The sequence below is a fragment of the Anopheles marshallii genome, chromosome 3 (assembly GCF_943734725.1).
Source record: "Anopheles marshallii chromosome 3, idAnoMarsDA_429_01, whole genome shotgun sequence".
NCBI lineage: Eukaryota > Metazoa > Arthropoda > Insecta > Diptera > Culicidae > Anopheles > Anopheles marshallii.
This window is the reverse complement of record NC_071327.1, coordinates 11,231,846-11,259,842: the sequence shown is the minus strand read 5'-3', so window position 1 is coordinate 11,259,842 and position 27,997 is coordinate 11,231,846. Positions and strand designations below refer to the sequence as shown.

Here is a 27,997-nt window from a genome sequence, read left to right as displayed (position 1 = left end):
ATGGGTAAAACCACCAGCAAACTGGACAAACGACGCTCCCAGAGTAAGTTGGTGTTCTTGAGGTATCGTAATGCAGTCGTGGAAGAAAAAAACATGTCTTGCCTTGTCTTGCACGCGGCGTTAATTAGTTTTTCGTCTGCTCAGTGAAATTATCTTCAGTAAAACCTTGCCGAACCAGACCCGTTGTACAGTTTCCGTACGTGTTCGTGGGTTTTATATGAAAATCGTTTAAAAATAAAGGGGTTTTGCATCGTATGCAAAGTGCGCTCGGTCTGCGGTCCGTTTGGAGCCCGTAACATTCTAGTCGGGCAGCAGCATTGCGCTTGTGTGCTTCTTCGCCTAGCTGATTTCACACCGATTTCACATCGGCATCGAGTATCACTAGAAGGAGGTAGATTGCCGGCTGCATATCGGGGTCCATTTATCTTAATTACCCGACTGATTGCCTTACGCCACGCTCATAATCAGTGCCGTTTAACTATTCTATGCCGGACTGGGGGAAATAGGGCGTAAGCGGGTGAATAACATTCTGTAAGAAGCTTGAACAAGGAGAAGGCGAAAAACATGTAAAGAGGGGTAACTGGAGGGAGAAAAGAGTGAAATCAAACTACATCATGTTGGAAATGTTAAAAGTTGATTTTGTTAATCGACCTGCGGGGTAGGTTTACAACCCTTAAAGGTTAGAACCATTTTGTTCCTGCAGTTGCATACATTTAGGCTGCCTTTTTTGTGAACAAGTAATAGCATGATTGTGTAGAGTGGTGATAATTAAGACCTTTGTTGTTGAATAAGAAGGTCATCCAGCCTCTTAACCAATAAGAAGCCGCTCAGAACTATAAATCCAATTCTGTATTCTTCGCTACATTTTGGTTAAGACTATACAGCCCCTAAAAGTATGCAATTTTGGGTTAGTTATTGAAGTGATCTTTCGTTACTTTCAATACAACTCCACTCAAATCACAGTTGTTACATTCAAGGGTTAATGCTTCACATTGAATCAACTACAAATGAAATCAGTTCATTAGAATGCACCGTGTAAAAACAGATAAGTTATTGCTTTTTGTACACTTTCTTGCACATTGAATGATTCTGAGAGGTATGAATTTTAATCACACTTTTGCGATTTAATTAAAAAAATTCTTCCCCACATAGCGTAGTATCACCGTCATAAAGAATGCAGAGTGTTGCGTATGTATGCACAGCTGCTATGCAGATGCCATGCTATTTAATTATTTTTTTCGCTTCATATTCATTTTGCGACATATTTCGCCACTAAAAACTATGACAATAATGTACAGCACAGCATCAGCAAACAACCGGTAGGCCGGTATCGGTGCCACTAGGCAAGGAATGTGAAGTGATCGTATGCACGCGGAATGTTTGTACCGCGATCATTGACAGTTTGACCAGGCCCATTTCTCGCCTGACGGAGGTGACCAAACGCGAGGACCGTGCCTGGCTCACCAAGAATCAATGCACCAACCAAACACACGCCCACGTGTGCAGTTTTCAATGGCCGGGCGGAGAGAAGAAAATGCAAAACAAAAACTGGAATTGAATAATTTAAATTAATCGATGGTTGCGGGATGGCGAATGGTGCGCGCGGATGGATTGTGGGTCCGTTGACCACACCGTGTGGAAACCGTGTGGGCAGAAGATTGCACTTTTTTATAGAAAGGGAAAGCACGCATCGTGTCGTATGTGTGTGTGTGTTTTTATGTTTTGCAATGCATCACAATGACCACCGCATAAAGAAAGGAGGCGAGCATGTGCGGTTCTATGATGTGCTTCGCGGGAACTGTTTGTTGCGAGCAATTGTGCTGTTCCGCGTAGAATGAACGCATGGCCATTCTGCCGCGACAATGAATAAATAATTGACGGTTGAGTATGCTATTAATTTACGCTTCCTTTTCTACGAGATTGTGAATTTGTTGGTTTGGAGAAAGCATGCGGTTGAGCGGTTCTTTGTTGGTTTAAACTGTGTTCAATAAGGTTTAAAATTGTTTTTCATTACTGCTACAAATCGTATCATTGGAACCGAGTGGGACTGTTACACATTGGAATGGTTGGGTGAATTTACGTATAATTGTATTCTGAACAAATACTTTCGCAATAGGACTTTCAACCGTGTTTTCATTCCTTGAGGCATAGATTGTAAAAGTTGAAACGTTGTTTCTTTGCATTATTAAATTCCATTGTACAATTCATTAGGTTTAACTTTTTTAAGTATTTCGTCAACTCAAGGACCGAGGTAAAATCCCAACTGGACCGTTCTTCCGCAACAAGGACTGACTATCTGAAATTACACACACACAGTTTAACGGCAGACGTTGCTATAATCACCAGTTCCTAAATCATCCGATCGTGGCTGGCCAGATCACCTCCTGACGATGTTCAAACTACATGAATCGAACCACGTCAGGCTATTACAGGAGTGACGATTTCAAGTACTCGAGTAACGAGTTAAGGTTTTATATACCAATGGCTGTCAAATGTACTAATCAAATAATTTAAGCTTGTAAGGTCCTGGATGCACCATGGAAAAGCTTTGAAATAGTTTAACTGTTGTGGAAATCGACACCGGAGGATAGAAGTTTAGATGTTCCTTCTTCAAATGTTTTATATCAACCAAAACTACCATCCTCTACCGTATCGTCTCCGTTTGACACCATTACCCGTTTGCCTAATCCATCGACATGTTTCGCTTATCATCATTGATCGATAGTATTTCTAAACCTTGCTAGTCTGATTATCACCTCCTGTATGTTATCGTCACCGGGCGCCTTATCGTATCAAATCAAGGTCTATCGATTGGTGAGCAATATCACCCATTTAATGCTGATTATCGCTTTAACCTGCTGCATACGTGCCGTCTGCTTGGTTGGTGATAACGAAGACCAGATGGATCGTGCCGGTGTTTATTTTTATCAACACGCACTCGAGTAGACTATAAAAATATGCTGTGAAAGTGGCACCAAGAGGCACCAATTTGCACCATCACCACATCGCTGGAGAATTCCCGCGGTGAGTAAATATAAATGGTCAAATATTCCGAAAGGGTCAAGATTTCAACAATATTGACTCAGTGGGATTTACATCAAAGCTCACCCAGCACGCACCACACCACAACTGCAACCACGACAATGCAAGCTGACAGGTTGAGGTGGTGTGTGAGGTGGTTTTTTTTGTGCCACTCCGTTCCATTCATTCCATTCATTCATCGTTTCGCCCACTCGATGCTTTTAGCGAACTGGCCGAAAGCCGGTTTGTTGAGAGACGGATCTTGACAATGTTGTTGCCGAGCATTGTTCGCAGCATCAGTGCATTTCCTTTGGTTCGCCCGTTCGGATGATTACGACCCAGGTACCTGGCGGTAGGAGCTTCTCACAATCGGAACGCGAATCAGCTACGTTTGACCGTATCGGGCGACGCGCCATATCATAATTTGCCTTTTAATTTCGTCTTTTCACCGTGAATGTTCGGGTTTTCTTGCACACGAGCATTAATGTTGACCGCATGGTAACTATCTTTCAGTGTGGCATGTTTTGTTGAAGGAGATAATCATTTGCAAGGTTTATTTGCCTCTGTGGTCAAGCGGAAATGGTTAACGATCGTTGGTATAGGGATTTGTCCTTCCCAAAAATTTTGCAGTGCAGGTAACAGGGAATGACTGTAATGTCATGGAATACGAAGTTGATGCATGCAGGTATAAATATAATCCTTTAAATTGTTTGGAATATAAAGATTTCTCAAAACTATTAATAATAAAAATTTGTTTAGTGACATGTTTAATAATTTGTTTGATTATAAATTGATTGTTTAGTTAGTAAGATCTACAACTTTAGTAAGATGTAAATAAATTCAATTGTGGATAGTATGCATAACGCCTGAAAGTATGCAATTTTTGGATTAATATTCTTTTGTGTCATATTTTATAATAATTTAGGTCAAGAAGTCTTTCAGTATGACGATGCGAGTTTAAAACGATACGATCAATTAGTATAATACTTTAAACTTAAAATTAAATTAAATTAAATTAGTCAAATTAACAAACCATAATGTGAAACTAGCTTCCCTGTTTTAATAGGCCTTTGCTTACGCCCTTTTAAACGGTCAACAAACCGTCAATATCTAATAACCAGCAAACAAAACGCTAAAAATATGTAAATTTCCATTTAAACGAACTGCCCACTTTAGCATATGATAATGCACGATTACACACCGGTTTGCCGGTTGGCCACGCAGGTTCTTGTTTAACTGTTGGGCATAAGCTATCGATTGATTGATAACGTCATTTCCCACACCGAAACCTCACGCCCGTAAGCATGACTGGCCACATGTTTGCCATTTTCCATGCCCCCTTCTTTGACGCTATTTAGCTCAGGAAAGCTCATTTAGCTGTGGCTGTGGCTCGCGAATATGCATAAGCAACAAATTAAAGGCAACCGTGCCGCGCCGATGTTTTGCCAACGTAAGACAAAATATGCATCTCCAACACTAACAAAAAAAAGGAACACCACCACGTTCAGGCCCCCGAAACGTTGCTTTGGGTATGGCGCTGTTGGTGTGTGCGAGAGTAGCCGCAGTCAGCTGAGCGGTGCGTGTGGTTTGCTCTGCTTGTACGCGAAGACGGCGGCCCATTCTGTGCGACCGTCAGTTGTAAGTCGACATTCGAGTGCGTCGGGACGTTGGATTACTACGGGCGATAGATTATGTCGTATTTAGAATGGGATATGGATTGAGTGTATTTTAAGTGTTGTATGGGGATAATGGTACAACTGTGATCATACGCCTACTGTGGTTGTTTCCCACAATAAAGGGAGGGTTTAAGAAAAGGTGATCTAGTGTTGTTGTGACAGCTGGCATTATCTGGTTGATTAATACAAACCGTTGCTACGGTGATAGGAGCATGAAATGTTCGAGGATCATTCCATTGTGATGTTTGTGAGAGTAAGCTTCAAATATATAGTGATTTAAATCGTTATTTAAAAATGATCAAGAGAAGTAAGTGAGAAAAAATGAGAAAATGGTTTGGTGAGTTTTACTGAATGATAGTCACTGAGCGGCAAGCAGTGGTCCTTTTCGAAAGCATAAAACGCACAACTGAGATGCCATAAAGTTATTCGAAAATAGGTGTCCATACAAAGGTGCACAATAGTCCGATTGTTACGTGATCTTCCAAGGGTGCGTGTTTTATTGGGGGTGAAATTACCACTCTGTTAGTGCTGTTTTTGGGGTGAAGAGGTTTAATATTTTCGCACCAAACAAAGCGACGACTCGGTACCGGGAAAATGTCGCTCTTTCGCTCTCAAAGTGTACTCTCCGCTTTCGAAGGCATTTCCTGGAGTTACAAATTCGGTACGGCCAGCCGACGGAAGAAGCATGCCGCCCTCGTTATCACCTCGCTGCCCCACATGGAATTGGGCGAATGGTTGCAGCGGCTCGACCTGGCCGAGTATGGTGGTAAGCTGTTGCTTTATATATGAACCCTACCCGCCCGATTGGAGTTTGTTTAGCTGGGTTTTCAAATATTTTCTCTTTACTTTTTGGCAGATAAATTTCGATCGTTTAATGGAGTGGAGGAGCTACTGTTTCTCGGCGAAGCGGACATTAAAAAGCTCGGTATCCGCAACAACGCGCACCGGGCCCGGATCGTCAGCAGTTTGGTGGCGTTGCGAGAAAAACTCGTCCAAGGTAGGTGGCGGTCCGAACGAGAAACTTTAATTTAGGTGGGATCCGTTCTACGGGTTTGAACGTTTCAAATAACTTCCCCGGTTCCGTCGACGTTGTTTGCCGCTTCTCGTAACATCTTGATAAGTTTATTCGTGTATTGCCCAAAAAAAAAAAAAACAGAGCAATTTTTAAGAAATGAAACCATCCTCTTTTACCTCATAAAGACTCGATAAACTAAGATAATTTAACGATGCTACGTGTTCTGCGTACTCATGCGTTCTGATAACGAAGGCAATGGAAGGCGAAATTCGCTGGAAATTGGTTGTCGGATAACAGATTTCCGAAAGCAGATTAAACGATAATCTTTCGACCGGCATCACATCACGCAAAATTTGTGTTACTGTTGTTTGCTTGCCTTTTTATGAGTTCAAAGTCCCCGGAAGGTAACGAATCGGTAGAGTATTTCATGACACGGGGGTCATCTTTTTTGGTCGACATCTTTTATTTTCCCACAACGAAACTTAAGTGTGCAATACTCTGCAGTTCACATGTATAAAAGCATGCATTCTCTGCACTTAATCAGTTATTTCACCAGCTAATTAACCTAAGGGATGAATTCAATAGCCAAGCAGTGGAAAAAGTAAGGCAAAACCTCGGTGCAAAATGGTAGAGACAACGCTCTAACACACAAGATAAGACAAGCTGCGATAATTTATCACCCTGACGGATGTCTTGCGCGTTCCGTGCTGCTATACGGCGTGCATAAATAACGTGTATGTGTCGCGATAACGAGGTGCAAAAGTGGTCCACTGTGGTCCAGCAAATCACGCAGATGCTGCGAGAGTGGGCAAGAATTTGGATCGGCGTAAATAACGTTTGCAAACCATTTTTTTTGCATTATTCTGTGTTATGGGATGAATATTTGAGGCTCACCTTTGCATGAATAGTTTTGCTTAATCGAGGTTAACGTATTGAATTCGTAACTTAAAATGCAATTGTTTTGTATTGCTAATTTTGTGAATTGTTTGGAAAATGTACACTAGTTTACTTTTTTTGGGAAATATTACAGGGGTTTTAAATTTAGTACATAAAAAAACCATTTATCACAAACGAAGCAGATGATAAAGCAAAAGAATTATTTAATTTTTAAATCATAGTCAAACTGTTTGACAAAAAGCTTGACACCTTTTTAGGGCCATACTAGTGCTTTATTTTATTTAACTTAAGCCTGTTTGAATTGAACAATTTTCAGAACAACGCCTTGAATTATTAAACATTCTTCCCATATCAAACTGTCTCTATTGCAAACGGTGTATATATTGTAAGTGTAAGTAACTCTTACGATGCACTGTAAATGTAGAACGTGTCATTTAACTGAGAATTTTGTCACAGCTGTAACAACTGTTTAGCGATTGTTAGCTATCTATGACAAGCAACGATCGACCGGCGTCGATATCTAAATCATTTCAGTTCTTCACCACACGTCGAGGCACGTTCCAAGTAGCTTAGCCGGTTAAGTGCTTTAAAAGAATTTACTTTCCCTTTAAACTTCACCACCCCCAGTGCCGCCTCCCGTTTTGGTCGATTAAAATGCGCAAAAGTTTACGCCGCCAGCAGCGATGTGTTTTGAGGGCGTTCTGTTGCGTTCCGGTGTCACGTATGTTTCCGTTCCTTATGGCTCCTACCTTCGACTAGTGCGTGTTGGGTCTGTTGGGTGAATGTTTCATTGTGCCTTCGGTGCACTTTTTACCTCGTGCTCAAATACACCCTACGTCTCACCTTCCCTCGACAGTTTCTAAAACAAAAAAGGTGCTGATTGTGTCTGTTTTTGTTTCTGCTGTGAATTTACTTATCCAGAGACGCACGTGAAGGCAGCGCAAAAGAATGGAGCGGACCCGTATCAGAACAGGGCACAGATGCGGCACAGTGTGGCAGTGGATGGTGCTAGGAGTGTGAAAACGTACAGCACGGCGACCGAAAACGATAGCATGTGAGTAGACCATGAAATGGGATGGGAATAATAACATTATTCAAGTGTTTTAAATGACGTGTTACACATTACAGTATCAATGATTATTTTTATAAGATATTAGAAATTGAGAATTACACAAACACTAGTCAAATATTGCCCAAAATGTTGAAAGATGTCAATTTACTGGCATGGTTTTGTTTTTAAAAAGCAGAACTGTTGTTTTGCCACCAGTGTGCCATAAATAAAGCGAATGCCATAAAATGTTGTCGCGTGTTTCCGATAGATGGCGCTATTGCATGTTCTTGATGTTGACAATTGAAGAATCGTCATCGTGTTTGGTTCTATTTTGAAACAATATTTTTTTCATATTTTAAACATTTTATCACAAAATGATGTTTAATAAAACAAGATTTTTCGTGTTTTCAACGCTTTTTTAAATCTAAACCCAATTGTTTACATTGCGTTTCTGAAGGGAAAAAGAAACGCATGCGCTCTGCATGGCTATTGGAGCATTCGAACAGGAAAGCTATTTTGTCGGTTTCAATCACTTGCTGGCCTGAGCAGGTACAGTATCAAAAAAAAAAGAACTACGAAAGATTTATAAGATTTGAAGCATATTATCTTGCTTAACTTGTGGTAAAATGAAAAAAAACCTTCACCAAATACATGCCCTCATTAAGATAGCGTAAGAGAAAGCAAAAAACATCCTTATTATGGTTGTTTAATATTTTATTTCTTTACGTCCATTACCCTTCTCGTACTGTTATCCTCTTAGCGTTCGTAATTAACAATGGTAATAGCAAACGCAAGCACTACAGACGCATGCAGGTTCCCCGATTTTTACGATCAGTCCGTTTTACTGATACTTGACGGTTGTGGAATAAAAATCTTCACCGTTTGCAAAGGACACACAGTTCACCTCCTGGTGGAAAGGGGGAAACGCTGCTTACAAAAGGCGAACCCACCCTTACGCAGGGTGATGTGCAGGAATAAAAGGGAGCGCATAAATCATGATTCAAACTCCCGGTATGACGTTGCCCTACACCGCACCAGCACTGGGCTGGGAAGGCAGCGTCCTGTTTTAACGGGGGAATCCATTTCCGACGTACCTTTGCCGCCTTTGTTTGGCGTCCGATACAAGGCATGTTGAAGAGCTGTTTTACCATCACAACCTGTGCTGTGGTGAAGGGGTGCTGTTTTTTTTTCCTTCCTTCCATTTCATTAAGAGCAGCCGGGCTCACAAACCATGAGCTGCTGCATTCGCTCACTACGCACACGGGCCGGACGTGGTTTTCGAGAGATGAATGAATCCGCTTTGCAATTGGTATAGTAGAATTTTGTGTGCGTTTTTTTTTGTTTGGTTGGTCGGTTCTTTCGCGTTCGTACCGGCACGAGAAAGGACGCACACTCAGAAGCACGCTTGTGTTAGTAGTAGTAGTAGTGATAGTACTACTGCTCCTGCTTTTGTTGCTTCTGGCCGCCAGTGCCACATGCTCGCCGAAAACGACTCTTATCAATCGCTACGCAACACTGCAATCACGCTCGAACACTCAACACATACCCATTCTTTTCACCTTGCGTGCGCGATTCCCTTGGTAACGGAAAGGGCACTCACGAAGCTATTGTTTTCTCCTTTCGCAATGAGGTTTTTGGTGTTTGTTTCAGGCTGTTGGATTTGTAGGTTGATTGGAGAAATCACATAAAAAATGATTTATGCCATAATATTTGAAATTTTTCAATTTTTTAATAAATAAACGAAAAACAAACAGGAGAAGGAATGAAATATTCAAAATAAAAGCACAACAGTAAAGATGTAATAGTAAATAATTCAAAATTTGTATGCTAAATAATATATAAAAAAAATTAGAATTACAAATGGGGAAGGATTCAAAATGGAGCAATTAAAGTAATTTGAAAACGATTAACGATAACGAAAAACACAACAAATATAAGGAAGAAAAATAGTCGAAGAAAGAAAACTAAATTTTAAAACTTAAGAACATAACTTTAAGAACGAAAAAGTTAACGAAAATGTGACCAACCTTCCAAAACTCATCTCAAGTATTTAATAAAACCAACACAGGATCAAGAACAAACGCAAAACCCCTGTGCAGCACACATCCTTGCCATTCCGGTCACGCGCTCTTGCTCTCCGGCCCAGGACTCACGCTCACGCTCTCGCAGTTTTTCATTCCAGTGTGGAAAACTTTCTGCAGCACCATTCAGTCCAGTACCGTATTTGCAAGCGTTCGGATGATCGAACCGCATCGGGGCGTTGTGTTTTATTTGTCCGCTTTTCTCCATCACCACCATCTTTCCTCCACCATCGACACCACCGTCGCGGGTGTGTGGTGAAAATTGGGAGTTTTCTTTGGGCACCATTTAGCGCAGGGAGACACGGAACTGTCCCTACGTGTTCGCGGTGTGTGTTTGTTCGTTCGTGAATGAGTTTTGTCTTGGTTTTCCTGCGTCCCGTGTCATGTGATGCCCAGCGGTTAGTGGTGCATTGTTCAATCACGTTTGGGCGCTTGCGAGTGTGGTTAGGGAACACACAAAAGGAGGAATGTAATAGTGGTTTGCAGGAAGAAGATACCTTCTGTGAAGGTTTTTTTTTTTAAGAGAAGAAAAGTGCTATTTCTCAGAGTGGAAAAAGTGATAAAAGGTTGCATTTAGTTTGAAAATATCGTTCATTGTACTTCCCATTCATTTGCATCGTGAAAAGGGTGTGTTGAAGTTTTTGTGCCATTGGATTGGTGAATCGAAGCGGAAAAGCATTCGACCTGCGTTAAGCCTCAACTTCCTTCATCTATGGCTATAAATGTGTGAAAATTTGCCACAAGTGAATTTAGTTTAGCACTGCTGCTGCGTAGCAAAATAATCCTTGAAGCGAGCCACACACTTTGCAGCCAGCTTGCAGTTGCGAGTTGCGGACCGTGAAAAAGAACGGGAAAAACGATGAAAAACGGCGGCAGCCAGTGCAAGTGCTCGAGCTGAAAAGGATACACCCTTCCCGGAGACAACACAACATGCTCGGTGACTGCTGAGTTCCAGGATAATCGAGCCTCCATGTGAGTGTGTGGTTGTGAATGAGCGACGGGGGAGCGTCATCGACGGGTAATGGGAGAATCTCTTAAACGGAGCTTAAACTGATAATCTACCTTACGAGCTGTGATGACTCTTGAAGCAGCCTAATTGAAGGTTTCACGTCCCGGTCTGTATATTTCACTCATCAATGGAAAGTAATGTGAGGGGGCATAGATTCGAAACTGGAACAAAAACAGTAAAAGTATTGGGTAAAGAATTGTGGAAAATACACATGGAACTCACGAGAACGAGAGATTGAGAGAGAAAGAGAGAGTAACAGAAAACACTCAAATTTAGTAAATTTTGGCAATTTTCCCAAAGAAATAAACGCAAACGAGAGAATAAGATGTCGACAAAGAGCAAGCAAGAGAGAAAGATATGAAAAGTACACAAACGAGGACAAAATAATGCTGCCATGTCTCCCTGAACTTCGCTCGACCGCGTTGGCTTCCATTCAAAACTTCACCAGCGAGTTCCTCCGGAGGAAAGGTTTTTGCTCGTGCTCGAGAGCCCTCACTGCGGGTGTTGGGCGTCGGAGCAGATGGCAACAGGGCTTGGCTTTTAATATTTGCGTGGGTTTGTTTATTTTTATTCGATCTTTCCCCTATCGCCCTTCCTTTGGTTGATACGCTCGGGTGCGGTATTCGAGAAACGTACAGCGTACGGCAAGTGGAATTGTCCTTTTTGGGCAATCGAAAACACTGAATTGTCCTTTGGAGATTTGTTTTGTAACCGATTGAATGCTAATGGCGGTACGATTCACCTGCAATCTAGCGAGCTGACCGGTTTGTGACCAACGCCGTAAAGGAAACGATCGAAATGGCATGTCTGGACGAAAAGGTTAATTACTGTGCCGGGTGCTTCGGTTCGGTAAGCTGCTAATGAGAGTTGTAAAACGTGCGGGTTGATGACAAAAGGTATGGAAATTGGCGACGGAAGAGAAATAATTGGTATATACGTAGTGTACAATAAATCACTAAGCTACAAACAAAAAGGTGAGAAACTAATGGCTTTTTAAATAAGTTTTGTGAGCCTCAATTATGAGTCATGTCTCTTTAATGGCGGTTGTCACACACTTATCAGGGTATAGCTCACATTATTAAATTACTATGGAGGTAAATTAAAAAGAGGTTCAATTTATCATACTGAACGCTGTGAATCGTTAGGTTTTTTAGATGAGAAAAGGAAAGGATTGCCAAAAACCTAAGCCAAGCTTGAATTTTCTTTAATTTCCATCATTGAAAAATCATTTGCTTTTGATGAAAATGATCTGAAAATCACCTTCGGAAAAATGATATGAAATGCAATGTTATGAATAAATTATTAATTAAACCATTACATGCCCCAAGTACACCGCGGTCGGTATAATTGCATCACAGGCAATTGTAACTTCCCGTAACGGAATGAACCTGTTACCGGATGCAAGTGACAGATTAAATGATGGCAAAAAGATGGAAATGATGTAAACAAAGGCGTTAATTGATTTCATTAGCCCGTCGCTGAATGCACTCACTTCAACGTGAGTCCACATCTCCATCATCTATCCTTGCACCTTTGCGCCCATCCACGCCAGCACAAACAATGCAGTGTGTATGTGTGTTTAGATAGGTAGGGTGCAGAAGGATTTGTCTCCCTGTGTACGGTTTTGCAGATACGTGCCAAACGACCGACGGGTTGTCCGGAAGCATGATTCATTCCGGGACGCGATGGCGTCACATAACCGTCGGGTGGATGGATCCGTTGGTCCGTTGTGTGGTTGAATGTTGCATTATAATTGCGTTACGGATTACGGGTCATCAAGGTTAGCCATGGACCGAATCGGACTAGCTAGTTGCACTACACGTTAATTAATACGTTCTCACCAAAATTAGTTGCTCTGGTAGAGATAGTGCCGGGAGCAACATATTCCCATGCTTCAAAGGCATATGTTTCGTGCGGCGGGGGGGTTTTAAAGAGCGCTCAGCACAACGATACCGAACACAGTGAAATATTAGCGAACGAAATGAATCTATCATGCTGTTTTGAAGGGATAAACCCTTCCACTGTGAAGGATGTGTGCAATATCAGCAATTCACAACCGTACATTTATCTCTTCCCTCACCGACATTCGCTTATGCCTCTATCTGCGATGGTTCCTTTTTTTTGTCTGCCGGATGCAGTCACAGTGCCGGAAGGAAAAAAAACACGGCTCACAAACCGTCGACAGAGACAGAGCAACAGCAAGTCGGGTGGGGAAGCAGGAAATGATGCCTGCTGGCATTTAATTTTCTTTCCCCGAGCGACTGAGCACCCTTCAGCTTCAGCGTTTGTGGTGCCGCTGCAAGAGCAAGGAAATTGAAAATAGTCTGAAACTTTTCCCAAATCCCAACCACACACAGCCAAACGTAAGGCAGCGCATTTCCTATCGGTTCGTTGTGCTGGACTTTTTTTTTATTTCTCTGCATTTCGTAGGAGTTTTTTTCCATTTCGTTACTAGTAAGGCCCGCAGGGAAAATCATTAGACATTGTGGGCATTTTGTGTCCCTGCTTAAGCCAAGCAATGTTGCAAAAGTGTATGCAAAGGGAAGTGATAGTAAAGATTGTGAGTACAAGAAAAATGTGCATGAGCTCATGGTTATTTTTTTTTATTTTGGGCTTAAACCTTCGTTTGGTTGGATATTCTATGTTTTCATCGTGGTCTGAGCTCTGAAGACCATTCGAAATAAAAGGGCGGAATAATGAATGTACTACCCAGGTAACAGCATCAATATCGCGTAGAAGAAAGCTATGGGAAGGCATTTTTCATACTTATTGCATACTTTCAGGAGTGTTTGAAAGTTTAACCTGCTAAAGTATGCAACGCGCGTGACAGCGTCAACCAAGTCTGCCTATTGGGTATAAAAGAACGTCACATAGTAGGCGGGATTTTGCATGGTCCTAGCAGATAGGATAAACATTTCCCTGAAGTCTAGTTCGTCTAGGGATTCTTGTTCCTGCTAAGTTGATCCTTCGATAAAAGTGCTGCTTAAGAAAAAGATTTCTATTAATTTTCTCCGACTTCTTAAATTTCTGATGATATGAAAACAGAAAACCTCCTTGTAAAAAAACATTCTCCACACACTTTGGGCTAATAGTTTTCCTCCCAAAATTGATGTAAAAACTGGGTATGGTATGGGTCGACCGCTTAGTTGCTTAATTTTTATGACCACTTTTATGAGTCATCATCCCCGTGGAACCTGGAACAGTTCGCCTATCGCCCGCTGTTTCTACACGAATGCGTGGATTGTGGGAGAATTAATTACACCGTTCGGGGTAAACTCTAGAATGTGAAAAGGGAACAAATTTCTTCTTTAGAAAAAAATAAACACCCCCCAGGGGGAAGGAGGATACCACCTAAAATGGATATGGTAAACTGAGCACGATAATAACCATGGGTAGATATAAATTATCAAGAGCAAACAGATTACACCAGGGATTAGTAACTGATGCCAGGATGACTTTTTTGTTAATTATTCCTAGAAACGACACATTTTTCTGAGGCAATAAAATTGGGCACTAGTGTGAAGGACCTTTTTTGTAAAATGAATTGCACAGTTGAGATAATAACAATTATTTCTTATTATTAAACATAATTAACCATTCTATAGATGCTATAAATAATGCACATAAATCACTGTGAGCTGCTTCAAAACTTAATGTCCCGTAGAGAATGTCCCTGCAAGACGAATACTAACTAATATTTAATCGGGCACACCTTTCCCGAGGGGGTGAAAGGTTTAGCATATTCATCATCTGATTTAAATCGGTTAGAAAATTTCCATTTCTTTACCTTAGAACGTAGGAGATGGATTGTTCGAATTACCAACCCCTCAAAGGAAAAACCGGACCGCTTTGCTTTGTGAGATTGGTCCGTAGGTTATTCTAACTTCATCTCGGTGTGCAGTGCAATGACCGGTCTGGTGCGGCTCAGAATCATTGACTGAATGCTCAATAGGGTACAATCTTCCGAAAGGTGTACCGTTTCCGTTTCAGCAACCTCCCCCCCCAAACGAGGTGCTATGGTGCCCTACCGTGTCCATAAGCCGATAAATAATTAATGAAAATTCATTGTAACCACTTGAAGATTTTTCCACGGTCTACCATTCTATCGGGGGGGGGCAAAGGTTTTATGTGCGGCCATACCGTAGGGAATACCACGACTCGTCTAACCACGGCTGCTAGCGGGAAGATGGAATGGGCAACCAACTTTCACACGTCCATTGCAAGTTCCTTTCATTCGTCATCGTCTAGCAAGCGGGGTTGTGGTTTTTGGCCGATTTGTATGAAGCAACCAGACAAAGCAGGATGGCAAAAAACAGGAAAAAAGCATATCCTTCGTCCTCTTTTATCCTGCGCTGCTAGGTGAGAATGTTGCACGATGAAAGTTCATTTATATCCGCGGGCGTGAAAATTGAGGATAATTCCCCCGGAAGGATTTGAAACGGACTTTTCCACACCTCTCACAAACAGCTGCAGGTGATGCAGCAGTTTAGTTAGGTTTTAATGGAGGGATGAATTGGAAAAGAGGGATGAAAATCATTTAATGTACTTTTTATTGCAAAAAAGTATTACTCTCGTATATATATATATATATATATATATATAACATATATATATAACATATATATATATAATATATAATGTTATATATATATAACATAACGTAACATAAAGACAATCAATCACAAAGGAATGATAAAAAATGCATAGCCCAGTGAAAGATTTCACCTTCCTTATCATCAATTGTTCCAATCAAGGCGAATGATGGTAAGAATCAAACTCGCAACGAATCATCCTGTCACTTCTGATCAGCCCGATTTAAGTGGGTTTCCTTCGACGGGGACGATTCACGATTGCAACAACAGGCATTTTCCCGAACCTGGCCTACTACCGGTGTGGTGGTACCTTTCGTTCCCAAGAAAAGCGTTGAAAGTGTACCACGCGGTACTGGCTTACCTTTTGCATCGCCATAAATCAACCACCCGGTATGATGGATGACCGTGATAAAATTAAGCGATATGCCGTCGCTTTCCGCTTTGCATGTGCGATGGGAATTAAGGTACAGCTTGCGTTTACTTTCGCTTACGTTTTGTGCGGAATTCTTGTAGTGGGATTTTTATTAGCCATCCTGTTGACAAATGTGTGGTTTTATAGTGGAAAAAAGGAATTTTTTAACACCAAAAAGTGTCACTGAAAATAAAAAGTTCAAATACAATAGTGTGTTGGGTGCGTGCGCCTTTAGGTATGCAAGATATTTCTAATTTTCGTTGTGCACTTTTAGGACAGACCCAAACAGGCAGATTCAATGAAAAATTTTCACAAAAAAACAATTATTGCACTCATTCGGTAGTTCCCAAAGATAAACGATATCTTTTTATATGAGAAATCGGTGATACACGGTTTTTAAAATTTGTCAGTTGAGTCAGTTTATAATTACAAACATCAAATATAAAAGTAAATATCAAGTATAAAAGTATATAAAGTAAAGTCTAATTCAAAGCAATTATTACATTTTCAGTTTCGTTAATGTTTTCTTCCAAAAATTCTCCCAGAATGATGAATATATAACGAACAAAGGAAGAAAGCTTATAACTTTAAAGTATAAACGATTTAACTCGGAGAATGTCGATGACCGCCTGTATTGAACACAAATGTAGCCTCTCTTTAGCTGCGTTGTAATGCGGTTAGCATACTTTATGGCGAATAAGAAACCACCCAGTAAACCGAGTACTATTTAATGATTCTTCATAAAACATCAAATGCTGATAAAAAAAAAGTTCAATAACACTCGACAAAAACAATCTTTTATCGTCAGTCATAACCCTCTTGCAGAAGAGCATCCCATTGTGCGGACCCTTTGGAAAATATTACCACTGCCAGTGATTTAATACTTCATAATATCCTTATCTACATCGTAAACGATACTCGCGATACACGATCAGCAGGAAGCACCATCTGCTCCGGGAGACCATGTTCCGTAAGGAGCTACACAAAAAATAATCAATAAAAGGCAACACTTTCCCTGCGCACTTTGGCCGTGCTTCTGGGAAGACGTCGGGATGCTGGCGCTTGGTTCTGCATGCGACTACCATCTGGCTTCTGGTATTGGAATTGAAAAGACGAACAAAACAAATCACACCCCGAGCTGTCTACTAGGGTTCAGAATACGATAACAGGGAAACTTGAGCGTTAGATAGCGCCAGTCGCTGGGGAAGATAGCCATCGCGAAGCCATCCGGGATTCCTGATTTCCGTGGATCATAATTTATTCCGTCTGATGCAGCGGGCGCATCTCATCAGACAGATGTTGACTTCCTGTGACTTTGCGTACGTTGCAAGGATTTGCCTGGTGGGAATCTTGAAGAAGGCCGGGTAGCCTTTATTTATACACGTCTGTAGCACGCGTAATGAGCGCACCGAGAGGTGGCACCCGGGCATGAATAATTCAACGGCGCCGATGCAACCGGGCCTCCTGCAACCGGGGCTTATTATGTTGACTCGGCGCGTGGGATGGAACCACACCGTACGCCGCCAGACGACCAACGTGTGCCACCAGTGAAAATGTCACAAGAATAAGAGAGAGAGAGGGGGGTGGTGCACACTTTTCAATCATGAATTGATTCCAATGCACAAGAGAGAAAGCGAACTTACAATACGAGAAAGGGTGCATAATTTAGATATAAAACACGCAAGTGATATTCCGATGAGCGTATAATGTGCCACGTGTAACTGATTGATCGTTCGAATGTGACTCGAACACTCGAGCTTAACAGCACCGGACAAGGGCAAGGTGCTTGTGTTTCAATTCGTCGACAATTACCCAGCTGCTTGTAAAAGACTTCCCTTCTATACTGCGTGCACCGATACTGTACGAAAGGTACGAAAAATTGGAAACTGCAACCCGGTAGCCGCAAACACCAAAACCATTCACACTCTCACCAGACCACAGCCAGTTGCAGTTGCGATTGTGGTTTTGTCACATTGGGTGCAAAGTGCAGTCGGAGAAGGGCATGAACAGCCAAGGTGCAGGATTCTTTTTGTCGGGTTGTATGGAGGGTTTTTAGAGATTATCCTACTGTGGAACGGGAAGCCATACGGGATGGTGTTTGTTGTTGTTTGCAATTGAAGCGTATGTCAGTGGTTGCAAAGTGTCGCAAAGGCAATAAAGCGAACCCAACAGTTAAAGAAAATTGGATTTCGTTCGTTCCGAAGGGTCATCCTGGAATAAGTGATGCCGATAGGGACACAAATTGTTGGCAAGGGTCAGTGAAGGAATCGAGGTTGTTGCATACGTTGTTAGATTTTGAAGAACGAAATGGGTGGAGAGCATTCAGAAGATTCCATTTTCAACTCCCATTTAGAGGAGGAATGAATAAGAGAATATATTTCAATGTACAACAAACAAGTTTTACTAAAAAAAATATGCAAAAATGAATTTTATAACTGCCAATCGGTGCTTGTGAAACAGATTAAAGAACGAATGATGTCAAAATCACAACAAATAACAATACCACATTGAAAAGGACAACAGCCAGCAGTAATAAGCTGTAGACATTCAGAGAAACGTTGACAGACATACTAAAGGACATGCTAGGGAGGATTCCTAGTCTTCATTAAGGATTGTCTTTTCACGATGATTGTCTCGACAGACTCGGGACAAAGGGGATTCATTTGTAAAAAAAGGAATAACAAAAAAGCAACCAGACAAACTGCTCCGCTGCTGTGTTTATGTTTCGTTTACCGTGCTTCGACGGTACACGGTACACGGACAATGCACTGGGAATGGTTAAGCAAATAGTTACACGCAGTATAATGCACCAACAAAAAACCATTGCTCGTCTGGTGTTCTGTTCAGATGACATTTTCTGCACACAGTTTGGTTAGTTTGGACGAAGTTTGGTTTTGTTGCATATAGCTAAGTAAATACAACGGTTATCAAGGCGAAGATCCTTTTTTCGAAGAGCTACAACTTCAAACTAAAACGATTTTTTTACTTAATACAAATCCTCAAAGCAGAAATTAAATAAAATAAAAAATAAACAAAAACAATAAATAAAACAAATGAAATTCAACATCAAACATAGAAAGACGAGCAAACGATTAATATGAGCAATTAGGAAAAATGCCTTAAACAAATTTAAAGTTATTTTTAAAGAATTATTTCTTAAAGGACAATTTTTATTTAGTGGGAAAATCGTCTAATATGAACCACAATTCAGGGACAATCAGACACATAACAGATATAAAAGCATCACTAAATAAAAGATGATAAGTAAAGCAATGAAACGAAATGAAAAAAAAAGGAAAAAGGAACCAAATCATACTCAAATGAAAACGCTCTCCGTGTGGTTGGGACATAAAGAAAATGTCGATTATGAGCCACGATTATATTTGTAATGATATTTAATATTAGCTAGTTAAGTGTTGGACGAATGGTTTGGATGAGCAATGAGCTGAGTTTAAAAACTAAAGTGGTGCTAAAAATTGGTTTTTTAGTTTTATTTAATCAATTGAGAAGGAATAATTTTAGGCATTTTTGCTGTTACTTTTTTGTTTTTGTTTATAAAATAAACACTATATCTTTTTGCTAATACGTCTCAAGTTTACTCTCGATGTTACGTTTTTTTATGTACGTTATTAAAACACTCTCGATGTTGTATGCTCTGAAAGTGTACTCCAAAACCGGTAATTAATCGTAGTCATAAGGAAAGCGGTCTCTTCATAATACCGCCCTTAGACCTTAGTATTGCAATTAAGTTTAACCTCATCCCTTTCCACGCCAATTTTTGGACACAACTGTGTACCTTCGCAGATATCGGTGAGAAGGGGCAGCATGAGATTACATTCCCACCGGGTGTGTACGTCATTCATCCTTTTGCGTTCATTGCATTACACGACATCCCTTTCGCAGGATGTGTAATCACAGCCCTATCCTTAAGCGGTAGAATGGATCAAAGGAACATCACTTCCCTCACGGCCGACGGATGTTGTTTGGTGTGTGGGCGAGCAAATCAAATCGTGTCGGCTCTCGAAGCGGTGTGTGCATTCGGTGTACCATACACTAGCTGTCGCATATTTACACTTTTTGGTGGTTGCTTTGATGACATTCTTGTATCTTTGTGCCACCCATTCCACTCGGTTGCTATGTTTCCAAATGCGACCACTTAAAGCGTCTGACGCTGTGACGCGCAATCAATTGGGTTGAGGAGGATGAAGAGAAAAAAAGCATTCTAAACTTGGCCTTGGCAACGTACTGTCCGGGAAAAAATGGACAATCGTGGACAAAAGTCGAAAAAACGAAAATGGCAATAAAATTACACCCAACGTGCAACGGTTGTTTGGCTACATTGAACCGGTGTCCTTCTCTTCGTTGTGTTACTAGCCTGCCCGTGGTCATTGATACTGGTGTGGTTTTCCATCCCCAGAGTAAACAAGTGCGACACGAAAGGGCACCACAACTATCAAACGCGAATGCTTTGACTTTGCACAAGGAATTTGTGCGTCTGATTTGTTTTGTTTTCTTCCAGTTTTATCTGTCCCTGTTTTACATCCGTTACGCAGTTGCTCACTACGGAAAGGCAAACATGACAACTGTTCGCATTTTCTCTTAAATCGATAACAAAAACACACACAGAAACGTTCCATCCCAAGGTTCGGTCTCGCCGGTAAACGGACATTTAATTGAATGTCCTTTCGGAAACGATTCAGACCGTTTGCTTTATTTACCTTTCAAATTGGAACCATCGTTCCAAGGGTGGATTTATGCTAGCAGCGCTTTCATAGGAGAAAGAATCGACAAAAATCGAACACATCCAAAACGCTTTCGAGCACTCGGTGACAGAAACGGACAGAGGGTTCGTAGAGCATGGTTGTTGCTCGGTGCCTTTTTGTAAGCCGACACCATCGGCAGTATTCGCGAACTAATAGTGTTCGCCTTCGGTGGCAAGTCAATATTGATCACGTCTCGGTTTTGGATCCATGGAATGGAGTGCAATATCGCCAAAGTACCAGCATTAGGCAGGGAGGCAATCGTTATTTCCCTGTCAGCATCAGAATGTGTACACTGATATTGCTTTTATCGGGATGATTGTTGTAACAATTGGAATGGGGAAGTAATGGAGAATTTGTGATATTTAAATCAAGATGATCAGAATTGTTGTTTGAAAAGGTATACAAGATTGTTATAAAGCTTAGTCAAGCAAAAAAAAAACCATAAAACTTGTATAAAAATAGAATGTTACAAACAAAAGAGAGAAAAACAAACCAAAGAACTAAAAACGCCACAAAATGTAACAAATTGCATACATTAAGGCGTTTTCAATCCGGAACTAAATTTCTCCACACAGTTAAACGCCTGAAACTATGCAATTTATGCGACAAATTGCCCCGCATACTAAACTATCATCGGTAATGGAATGTGAAAAGAACCGGGCGTGATTATTGTGCTTGCCTTATCAATTTTGCAATGTAAATTAATTTACTTTCCACCGCCATCGTTCGCTTTTCTTCGCACCGGAAAGACATCCCTGACTGGTTCGCTGTTGAGCTACGTAGAATAACAATTTCCTTGGCCGCTTTCAATGCTCCCTTCGTCGTAATTAGTCCCAAAGGGAAAGATGAGAGTGATAAAGATACAAAAAAAACTCTGTAACGTTCTTTGATGCGCTATAGAACCTTTTGTTTGCGTACGGTCCCGAACGAAAGAAGCCGTGCGTTTTCATAAATATAAAGCGGTCCAGAGCAAGATAGCTTCTAACATTGACATTCAATAAACGCAGATTGTTTAATTAATTCTCTTACCCATTTTCCACCTTCACAGCTATGAATGTCTGACGCCGGCCAACACCAAGCAGAGTAAGAGCTGTGGCGATCTGTTAGATATGGTAAGCAAAGCATTCGGTGTAGATTTTAATTCGGTTGTTGTTTGCCCTTGCAGAGGCTAGTCAAACACAGTTTGCTTTCAATAAAAATGGTGTTCCCCCCATCTGCAGGAAACGACACCGGACGGCGGAAATGAGGCCGTTGCACTGAAGAAAGCGCTCGAGTGGGAGCTATCGCTGGATTCGCGCGATCTACGATCGCACGCCTGGTACCATGGGCCAATTCCCCGGCAACGGGCGGAAGAGATCGTCCAGCGCGAGGGTGACTTTCTGGTGCGGGACTGTGTTTCACAGCCGGGCAACTATGTGCTCACGTGCAAAACGAAGGGACCGACGTTACATTTCGTGATCAACAAGGTAAGCTACCATGCGCCCCCATTAAAAGGCACTTTCATTGCATTATACGTCACATTAGCGTTATTGACAACATTAGTGAATTTCTTATTTATGAAAATAGAGCAAAAGTAAAGTAATGCAAATTTTAAATTCCTTTAAGGAAAAAAGGAAAGGAAAACCAGCAATAAATCAACCAGAAATGAATCATCATTTGCATAATGTCTGACAAGGTTTGGTCGGGACGTGCGCTGCATGTGTGCATAACTTTCCAAAGGGCTTAATGAAAAGTTTTGTAAGTCTTGAGACAAAACGAAAGGAGCGATCCCATCCTACGTCCTTGGTTCGGTGTGTCTCGGTGCATCGTGGTGCCAACTCCACCCATTCAGACACAGATTTTTCGCTGCCCGTTCTTCCTCGTTGTGGTGCACATTTTTCTTACATTGTAACTGCAGTACGCGACGACTACTTGAGATGAAGAAGCAGCAACTATGGACCACTGCTACCAGGCGTTAAGTGTCGGAAAGCACGTGCGCGAAGTTTTTTCCCCGTCTTCCGTTCTCGAAAAGCTCCGCATGAAGTTTGCACTTACGAAGCGAAGTATTTTCTTTGCCTGGGTTGTTCAGCTTCTTGGCACATTATGTGATGGTTCGGAATGGCTTTCATTTTCGAGCCTTGATTTTACACAGCCACACACACACACACTCGCACACATTTCTCATTTCATCACATTTGTTTTCAATCCCGCGGGCCGGAAGAGGGCATTGAGTCGAGACACGAAACGGACAAACATTGCCTGATTACAGGCCACTTCAAGTGTAAGTCTCAAGAGCACTAAAGGCGGATGAGAAGTGTGCAAGGCGCACTTCAGCGAGTTTGGATTTGTTTTGACTTTCGCTGCCGGTACAGCGGCCAGTAGGTGCAGCGTTAGTGTACTTTAGGTTTGCTGTCGCCTGTCGTCCTTGCTCAGGCTCTCAGGCCGCGCATATTAATCAGCTTTGGGGCTTCCGTACAATTCGATTATGGTTTAAATAGTCGTTTAAAAGAGGTGAACGATAAACGGATTGCTGCTCGTTTGTGGTCACACTCTATTGCCTAAGAGGGTTTCCTTAAGTGCTCAAGCAAGACTGGTTATTGCAGACAGAGTGCTGAATTCCCTCCTGACACCCCGATAGTGGAAACAATAGGTTGTAATTTACATAGCCTGACTTGTTGCATACTTGACAAGATATATTTCCAGGAACTCCTGAAACTATGCAATTATCGTACTTGAACATACTAACAAGTTCATTCGCCATTTAAAAGAGTCTTTTAGTTTTACTTTTGTTTGTTTTCAGTACCCATTTTTGTAGTTTGTTTTGACAGCAAAAACAACTGCTTCTAATGTTAATTAAACATCACTAAACTACCAGACTCTTCCGTCGCCGGCACAGTCGCTGTAAAGAATGCAATCAATGGAGCACTAGAACTTAATTAAAACTGGTCCACCCAAAAACCCGGACAATGAAGCCCTTCAGTAGAGGCTTTTCGCAAGACATCATTACCAGCGTTATAACCTTTCCGGGGTTGCCTTTCCATCCACCGCCTTCGCACCACTAAAATTTGATCAGTACATCAAATTTGACTGCTTCTGCACCGCAACGATGATTGATTCACTCGCTTGATTTCACGAACGACCAAACAGAAACCGGGTTTACATTCCGTTTTCGTGCCGTTCCATTCTGGCTTGGTCGACTGTTGGCAGCAGCTTGCTCCGGAGTGCACTCTGGAGTAGAAGCACCGACGGACCAGTTTTCCTTCACGATAGTAGGACGGAATAGGGAAGCGAATGAAAATAACATTATGATCGATCACTTGAGAGCTAACGAACCGAAAACCCATTCTTCTCGGTGTCGTCGTTTTCGTACGATGGGCTGATTTGCTGGTACCACACGAGACATGGGTTTTTGTGTGGCTCTCGTCGATACGAAAGTCAAGCAGCGATATGGAAATGGGGTGAAAAACTTAGATAAAATCGGTCATTTGCCCAAAACTGTAGGACAATGGTGAGGAAGATTTTGTCAAAAAAAAAGTTCATTCTTTTTGACTAAGAAAAATAAAAATCGAATTAAGAACGTGATAATGTCATGCAAATAGCATAAATTTGGGCGCATCGATCATAGTGAGTGAAGAAAGTAAAACATTTCATTGAAATGTTCTGCAAAACAAGAGTGGGAAAAATATCAATCGTTTTTAGTAAAAACTTTTTGTTTTACAAATTCTTTACACAAAGAAACCCATTCGGCACACCGTGTTGTAACGTGAAATTAATGAACTCTTGCAGCAGAAGCACATGATGATGCTTCCTGCTTGTACCATATCACTTCCCGTCCCGTGCCTAACGACATTTTGCTATGCTTGATTACTTGGCGTTGAATCACCACCACGGGGGATGGTGATTCCATTTAACACACGCAACATCGTGTCGGGGACGTTCCGTTGGAGGGTTGACTTGTGCGATCGTATCAACTAAGAGAACTTGATGATTTTTTCCACGTTTTATCAGTTGATCAGCCAAAAACACATTGTAACATTCTGCTCAACGCTCGTATTTCTCTCTCTCTCTCTCTCTCGCTGCCTTTATCTCATCTTCAGCTGCTCCTGCAACCGGAAACCGTATACGAGCGCGTACAGTATCAGTTCGAGGATGATGCCTACGATACAGTTCCTGATTTGATTACCTTCTACGTCGGCTCGGGTAAGCATGAAACGTTCACACCGGCCGGTCAGAATCGGTAGCAGCTATTGACCTGCGACATTGTTCCACTTTGCAGGAAAATCCATATCGGTCGCATCGGGGGCAAGAATTCAATTTCCGTGCAACCGAACGTACCCGCTCTCGTTCTACGCTGGCAAGTGTCCACAGAATGCGGCCGGTATGGCGGGCATCCGGGGACCCAGCCCACTCAACTCACCCTCACCGGTACCTTCGTCACCGGGTTTTAGGTAAGGGGTTTCGTGCAGACCACTCACCCGCACTTGACTTGCTTGCCCCCTGGTCGGCTGCGTTACAATGTTAACCGCTGTTCATTTCAAAATCGATAGGTATAATCCGTACACGCAGCAGACCAGCACCTACCGCAGCCCGATGTCATCGCCACCGAGAACAAAGCGCGAAACTCCGCCACGGTTACCGAGCAAAAAGCAACGCTCCCAATCGCTCACACCACTGCACGGTGGACAGAGTGGACAGCAGAAGTACAACAGTGCTGACGGGGTCATTAGCAGCAGCAATAGCAACGGTGGGACGGAAGGTAAACCACACACGGCGAAACCATCGCGACTTGTCGATACGCCGGAAAAGTGCAACAGTGCCGATGGCGTGATACACAGCAACGATGCCTCGGCGGGTAATGGACGCTCGATGCCGGGCGAGGAGAAGAGCTCGAGTGCGGACGGGGTAGTGGTAAAGTGCCAAACACTCACACGTCCCAACTCGACCGATCCGAACGGTTTGGGTTCGCTGAAAAGTAGCTCCCAATCGTTGCCCCGCTCGGCTAGTTTACGGTCGTCCCAAGGGAAGCTAAGTTCCCGGGCGTCCAGCATTAACAAGGAACCAAGCGAACACTCCCTGAGCCCCTGCATCGAGCAGAAACAGTTCGCCGAGGAAGAGGAACACCAACAACCACCAAGTCCACCGCCGAAACCGATACGTGGCGGTGGCGGAACACTACAACGGCGCGACTCCATGAAGGACTCGGACACACAATCCGTACAGGGCGGCGCTACTCACGGTGGACGTGGCGGGATGGGATCGTACCATCCGAGTGGGTCCGATTCTGGCAATGGTTCTGGTGATTCGGCACAAAGTTCCGCCACCGGCGAGGAACTGGCCTTGCCTGCCCGAGGTGTTGGAGGGGTCGTACTAAGGAATCCTCGCTTCATACCCACATCCCTGTCGTCGGTCACGTTACGTTCACACGCAGAAATTGATCCCGCAGCTGCAGAAGAGGCCCTGATGGCGATGCAAATACCCAGCTATGAGCAGGTGTCGCGGTTTGATCTGGAAAACTTCAACACGCTGCTGCTGCCGTTCTGTGACTGTAAACCGCTGGACAGTGGAACGCTCAACACCGTCCGGATGATGCTGTGCGAGTCTGGACCGCGCGTCATTGCGAACCATTTGACGCGGGTTGACATTGGATTGATATTAGGTAAGGTGCTTTAGTGTCAGTGTCTCATTCATCGCCAATAAATCGCCATTCGTTTGTCTGCTATAGAACAAGACGAAACCCGAAAGGATGATCCACTGAGCTGTACCGGTTTGGAGTTGATCACGCTCGAGCAGGGCAAGCAGTACCGATTGGATTTGATCGAACGCACCGAATGTATGAAGCTGCTCGTTGCTGTTACCATCCTGACCTGCCAGAGCGATCTGGAGCGGGCGGAAACGCTCAACAAATGGATCCAGATAGCGGTGGAAACGAAAACTGCCTTGGGTAATCTGTTTGGCTTTAGTGCCATCATGTTGGGACTCTCGATGCCGCAGGTAGGTGTCCAACAGTGTCTAACGTAGGGAGAGTCCTTAATATCGTGCTACTCCTTTTCAGATTCAAAAGCTAGAATCCACCTGGCACACATTGCGTCAAAAGTTCACCGATAGTGCATTCAACTTTGAAGCTAAGCTAAGGCCTACGCTAAACAGCATGAACGACTGCTCGAATCCACAGGCTCCGAACACGACCATCCCGCACATACTGCCGTACGTACTGGTTAAGGATCGCACAATAAATGATGTCTTTGGTGAGTGCATAGACGACTGTTGTAGGGTTTCGCAGCAGCTTCATTAGTGCCAATATGCCAAAAACTAATAAAAGAGAAACATCTTACAGCAAACACATCGAGCCCGTGTCCTTCGCTGGTCGCCTCATGTGTAACACCGTGGGAAACCATCACACAGGACTTTGGCTTTTCCGTGCTGTTCGCTCACCTGGATGCGGCCCGCAGCTTCATCAACAATATTTCGCTCTACAAAAAGAACGCTCACACTATCATGCAGGACACTAGCCGGTTGGATCCGCTGATGGAGGATGCTTTCAAGTGCGTATAGTAATGCGCCCGGTACATTCTCTACACAACACGAGACTAATGGGTTTTCCGTATTTCTGTTCGAAAGGACTGAATTTCAGATGAAATTCCTGTGGGGTAGTAAGGGTGCACTAGTGCCAGCTGAGGAGCGTCACGCCAAATTCGAACATGTGCTCACCGTGATGGCGGAGAAGTTCTGCGGTGATCCGTCGGCCGGTTAAGGTACACAACTACTGATGTGAATAGTACCCACCCGCGAGGCAACACTACAACGCAGTCATCTCATTTTTCATCTCTAATAACACTACTACTACTACCACTACTACTACTACTAATACTACTACTTCATCGATCCTGATGCGTAACCTTTTTGCTATGGGAATTGAGCGAAAACTTACCAACACCGTAGGGTTCCACTATTTATTTTTGTGTACAAACATTAACTACTAAATAAATTAGTGAAGAGCAACACAAAAAGGATAAAATTGAAACTTACACTATAGATAAAAATGTAGCTACATTCTACTTCGAATAATACTCAAATTGATAGACAATTTGCGAGAAATGTTTGACATCAGAAAAAAAACCCCACATCAAACCACGAATCAAACAATAAGGATATACCATTTGGCATACAACGGTATGGAGAGGGAACTAAAGCGAACGTAAAGTATGGACACATGAATAAACTTTACTGCGACACATTGTTGGGCTAATTTGCAAACGACCAAAACCACAACGTTTTTGTAATTTTGCTAACTTATTGCTATTATTTCTACAAATAGCAAATAAAGTCCGCAACAGTATACTGCCAAATGAAGCAACGATCAACAACACGAACTATCAAACACCGTATTACTATAAAAGGCTCCGGTGGCAAAGACGGGAGGTTCAAGGGATCCCCCAACCGGCACATTAACCGACTACACTGTATGACTGACCCGACTATGAGCGCATAATTCTGCAACATA

The 27,997-nt window shown here is 42.5% G+C and overlaps 1 protein-coding gene across 1 annotated transcript; it reads left to right on the top strand.

Moving 5' to 3' along the window:
* On the top strand, positions 1 to 27,247 carry LOC128711729 (breast cancer anti-estrogen resistance protein 3 homolog). Its single transcript, XM_053806614.1, has 13 exons — positions 1 to 43; positions 5,335 to 5,463; positions 5,554 to 5,694; positions 7,531 to 7,663; positions 21,566 to 21,629; positions 21,738 to 21,983; positions 24,594 to 24,696; positions 24,773 to 24,944; positions 25,044 to 26,152; positions 26,219 to 26,487; positions 26,549 to 26,741; positions 26,831 to 27,038; positions 27,115 to 27,247. The coding sequence occupies exons 1-13, from the start codon at positions 1 to 3 to the stop codon at positions 27,245 to 27,247; spliced, it is 2,943 nt and encodes a 980-aa protein (XP_053662589.1).
* Positions 27,248 to 27,997: the final 750 nt, after the last annotated feature.